Genomic DNA, 5,199 nt, shown 5'->3' on the forward strand with positions numbered 1-5,199 from the left:
AAAAATCCACAAGATGCTTTTAAAGAAACCAAGAAATGTAACATTTTTCAGTTCTGGGTGGTGAATACATAGATGCCTATTGGATGGGACCGCAACCCCTATCTAAAATGCTTAGGGCCAGACATGTTTTGGAATTCAGATTCTTTTAATTCTGGAAAGGTAGTCAAGTAGCTATATTACATATTTTGTAAATCTCCCCCAGCAGGGTCAGCACCCCATAATCAATTCTGTTAATGAATATTCAGAATGAGATCCTGTCATTTGTGGCCACATGGTTGAACCTGAAGGACATGTTAAGTGAAATGAGCCAGGCACAGAAAGACAAATACCATATAATCTCATTCACGTAGAATCTAGACAAGTTGATCTCATAGGTGGTGGAGGGGGAGGTGTGGCTATCATGGGAGGTGAGTCTGGGGAGAGGTTACTTAACAGGTGCAAAGTTAGGAGAAATAAGCTCTGGTGTTCTATTGCACAGTAAGGTAACTGTAGCTAATAATAATGTGTATCCCAAGACAGCCAGAAGCCAAGGATTCTGATATCTCTGCAAAGAAATGACAAGTTTATAGCCTGGACAACACAGGGAGACTGTCTCTACTAAAAATAAAAAATTAACTGGGCATGGTCGCACACGCCTCTGGTCCTAGCTACTCAGGAGGCCGAGACAGGAGGATTGCTTGAGCTTGGGGGGTGGAGGCTGCAGTAAGCCAAGATCGTGCCACTACAATCCAGCCTGGGTGACAAAGCTAGACCCTGTCTCAAAAAAAAATTATCACACCATACCCCATCGATATTAACAAGTATGTGTCAGTTATAAATTAAAACTTAAAGTATCTCACATAATTGCAAATAGGAAAGTTTTGATGTTTTTGTGTCATTCATGTTGGAGCTGTACTCATCCATCCATGATGTGAGCAACCTCTTGGTTGAATCAGATTGCAATCAGCATTTAAAAAAATAAGGCCAGGTGCCATGGCTCATGCTTGTAATCCTGGCACTTTGGGAGGTCAAGGCGGGTGGATCGCCTGAGGTCAGGAGTTGGAGACCAGACTGGTCAACATGGTGAAACCCCATCTCTACAAAAAATTAGCCAGGTGTGGTAGTGCATGCTACTTGTGAGGCTGAGCAGGACAATCGTTTGAAGGTGGAGGTTGCAGTGAGCTAAGATCAAGCCGCTGCACTCTAGCTAGCCTGGGTGACAAAGCTAGACCCTGTCACAAAAGATAAAAATGAAAAATATACACATGATTATTCACACCAAAAGTGATAAGTTACAATTATAGTCTCATATCACTTTCATTCAGGTTTTGGCAAAAGTGTTCTGAAAAAAATCCTTGTTTTTTAGAACTTTTTGGATTTTGGAAAAAGGGATTACAGATCAATATTATCCCTTGTACACTTACTTAAATTCTGCCAATCACTCTCCCTCCAAAAAAGTTGTAAGCTGTTTTTAAAGTAATTTCCTAAGTAGTCATGAGGTAAAGTTGTTATGGGGAGAGGAAAGCAAATGAAATCCCACAGGTTTTTAATTTCCACAAGACAAATTCATAGAAATTGGAAGAGGTGCTGGCTGCGGTGGCTCACACCTATAATCCCATCATTTTAGGAGAAACAGGCAGGAGGATGGCTTGAGCCTAGAAGTTGGAGACCAGCCTGGACAACATGGCAAGACCTCATATCTATAAAATTATTGAAAAATTAGCTGGGCATGATGGCATACCTGTAGTCCCAGCTAAGGCAGGAGGACCCCTTGAACCCAGGAGTAATAAGCTATGATTGTGCCACTGCACTCCAGCCTGGGCAACAGAGCAAGACTGCCACAAAAAAAAAAAAAAATTGAAACAAGGGCAGCTTATTTTGTGGCCTACTGGGAAAAGGCTAAGAAGGAACAGGATTCCGTGAGGCAGGCCTTCCCACCTGTAAGTGCTGTAAGACATGGCAAGAGCTTGCGTGATAAGCAATGGCGTCTCCTCTGGAATTCGTCCCAACAAAAACAGGTTTTGTTTCAGTAATGATCTTCACTCTGTAGAGAAGGTTAAGGCTACTTTTCCCCTTAATCAAAGATTTTTTTTTTCCTGGTCTAGTCCGGATTCGGGTGTAGCTAAAACTATTTTTTTCCCAGTTACAATTCCCTGCTGCTGAAAAATCTCTTACCTCCATTGTCAATCAACCAGCGGTTCTGACTGCCCATGGGGTCTTTTTTCTTAATCACACCCACCAGGTCACCTTCCAAAAGTGACACATCCAAGTCTTGAGCAGCATTGAAGTTCCGTTCTGCCTGGAAGAGTTTTTCAGGGGGATACCTGGCCAGGAGGGAGGCCCGGAGTTCTTCTGACTGTAGCATGTAACTTGGCTGAAAGGCAAGACATCAACAAAAATCCCTCAGTGGCCACCACCCCAGCAGCCATATTTCATCCCAACACGTGGCCAGTCTCAGAACTTTTTTTTTTTGTGATGAAGCCAGCGCACATGGCTACGTAAAAAGAGCCCTTAGGCAATGTTTGATGCCTTTATAGTTAAGAAAATTTGATACACACCTATTCTTACATTCGTTTTTCTGTGACAAACGTGATTAAAATGCCACTTAAAAAAAAAAAATCAAAATATCTAAGTGATACTAGTAGGTCTTCCTGTATTTTGTTAGATGAACCTAACCGAGACTTTCCCTGTCTTGACTTCCCCACCTGTGAAAGCAAGGAAGTCGTAAGAAAAAAGGTAATAATAAATTCAGGCTGGGCATGGTGACTCACACCTGTAATCCCAGCACTTTGGGAGGCCAAGGTGGGCAGATCACTTGAGGCCAGGAGTTCGAGACCTGTCTGGTCAACATAGCAAAACCCTGTCTCTACTAAAAATAGAAAAACTAGCCAGGTATGGTGATGCATGCCTGCAATCCCAGCTACAAGAGGCTGAGGCAGGAGAATCACTTGAACCTGGGAGGTTGTAGTGAGCCAAGATCGAACCACTATACTCCAGCCTGGGTGACAGCAAGGCCCTGTCTCAAAAAATAAATCATAATTCTCCCTTTTAAGGTAATGTAAATTAATGTCTATGGGATCATATGGGGCAAAAATATTGTAAGCAGAGATGTATCCACAGTCCTCTAGATTATGAACCCATATAATCTGGTGTGCCTTATGCTAGTTTTTAAAATATGGAAGAACTGAGTTAAAAAAGACTAATTCCAGGTAAAAAAGGCAGTCAAACATTAACTGTTTAGCGGTATTTTATGAATACAGGATAAAAAATAGGGAGGCCTGGCAGAATTAATACACCCTTAAATCAGTTTCCTGAATTAATCAATAAATTAATACCAGGTGAATGCCCCCACTCCCCGCAAAAAAAAAAAAAAGCCTGGGCATGGTGGTTCACGCCTCTAATCCCAGCACTTTGGGAGGCCGAGGTGTATGGATCACAAGGTCAAGAGATCGAGACCACTCTGGCCAACATGGTAAAACCCCATCTCTCCTAAGAAATACAAAAATTAGCTGGGTGTGGTGGCGTGTGCCTGTAGTCCCAGCTACTTGGGAGGCTGAAAGCAGAATTCACTTGAACCCAGAAGGCGGAGGTTGCAATAAGCCAAGATTGTACCACTGCACTCCAGCCTGGCAACAGAATGAGAGACAGTCTCAAAAACAAAACAAAACAAAAAAAAAACTGGGCAAATGCATGAGCCCATGATGGGTGAGAATGCAACCATTATTCTCCATTTATTATGAAATACAGAAACTCCAATAGTGGGATCTGGGCCTGGCTGCAGGGTTTCCCACTCTGTACCCCGAGGTGGGGCTGCTCCTCTCAGTTCCCTACTAACCAGGCCCACGAGTGACTTTCGAGCAGACTGGCGGTCAACGGTTTTCCTCTCAAACGGCTTCTTGGGAGCTGGAAGAGACTCCGGGAAGAAGGTGAAAACCTGGAGTTGCTGCAGAACTCTGCTGTGTTCTTCGTGGAAGATGGCAATAAGGTTTCCCTCCCTGCCGGCCACTTTGAGTAACTGGAGTCCGTGGGAAGAGCAGAGAGAGAGAAAAGAAGAAAACACGATGAAAGACCCCAGACTGACAAAGTCTCCTTAGAACCACTGAAGCTAAAGTTCAGCTGCAGCTCACTCTCTGAGCTACGGACACAGCAGCCTGATGCAAAACACAAGTTCTCCAGGGCACTGGCTGCAGGCCAGGTTGGCTGGCTCTTCTGGGAACTGCTCAAGAGGAAAAGGGATGTCTCAGAAGCCACAGGCTTCATGACACCATCAAGGGATCAAGAATTCCTGAGGGCTGAACTAGCGACACGTTCAGTTAATCTAGTTCAGACAATTTTTCAAACCATGCTACAATTTTTCCCAGAAAAATACCAGGCAAAGGCCACAGATGACCATCCCACTGAAGGGGGAAGAAACTCACCGAAAGCAGTGGCTTTAATTGCTCCAGAGCCTGGTGCACGAAGTCACAGTGGGCTTCAGCGTAGCCGTGGACACAGTTGGTGAAGAGGCCCTGGGCGTACTGGTGGAACTTGGGCAGCTCATCTAGCAGCTGCGCATTCAGGGCCTCGTAATTGTTCCGGGCCGACTGCAGCTCCTCCAGGGTCTTCTTGTCCTTTAGCTTCTCTGCCCGTTCTGTACAGTTATAGAAGTCCAGGAGCTTGTCAAAGCGTTTCTGTACCAGCTTATGGGGCCCTGTAAACATGCTCAGTAACTGATTTAAGGGGGAGATGACAAGCCGCTCTGTCCTCTCCTTCTGTAGGGACGAGAAAGGCACATTGCTCAGATGGACAGCACCCCACATTTGTGATTCTCCAAGTCACTCTTAAGGCTGATTTTGCTGTGTCCTCAACGACCTACTTTGTTTCTAGTACACAAACTAAACCCATGCAGATCTACAACAGTATTCTACTAACCCATCACTAGCCTCTACTTAAATACTCCACAAGACTTCTCACTACATACTTCAATTCCCACACCAAAGAGTATGTAAAATATGCTAATCCAGCTTGAGCTCCTTGAGGTGATAAATGCTAAGCTGCACGCTGATATGTGCATTAGAAACTAGATGTGATAGTTTACCTGGTAACATTTATTATGTGTACATGTCTACATAGCTTGAATTTAACTCCAGAGTTAGTTGTTACATAAATCTGGGGTGGAGTAACTTTCATACACTCATAAACCTTTAATCATAACCAGGTAATACCCTTTTTTTTTTTTTT

General features: G+C 43.9%; 1 protein-coding gene across 1 annotated transcript in view; it reads right to left on the reverse strand.

Moving 5' to 3' along the window:
- Positions 1–5,199, reverse strand: part of DNMBP (dynamin binding protein) — a 93,413-nt gene that overhangs the window by 12,099 nt on the left and 76,115 nt on the right. The window contains exons 12-14 of the mRNA XM_011977383.1: positions 4,398–4,730; positions 3,815–3,994; positions 2,155–2,353 (exon numbers count right to left, since the gene is read on the reverse strand). Of these exons, the coding sequence (XP_011832773.1) occupies positions 2,155–2,353; positions 3,815–3,994; positions 4,398–4,730 (712 nt within the window). The remainder of the gene's footprint in view (positions 1–2,154; positions 2,354–3,814; positions 3,995–4,397; positions 4,731–5,199) is intronic.

The sequence above is a fragment of the Mandrillus leucophaeus genome, unplaced genomic scaffold (assembly GCF_000951045.1).
Source record: "Mandrillus leucophaeus isolate KB7577 unplaced genomic scaffold, Mleu.le_1.0 Scaffold18, whole genome shotgun sequence".
NCBI classification, from domain to species: domain Eukaryota; kingdom Metazoa; phylum Chordata; class Mammalia; order Primates; family Cercopithecidae; genus Mandrillus; species Mandrillus leucophaeus.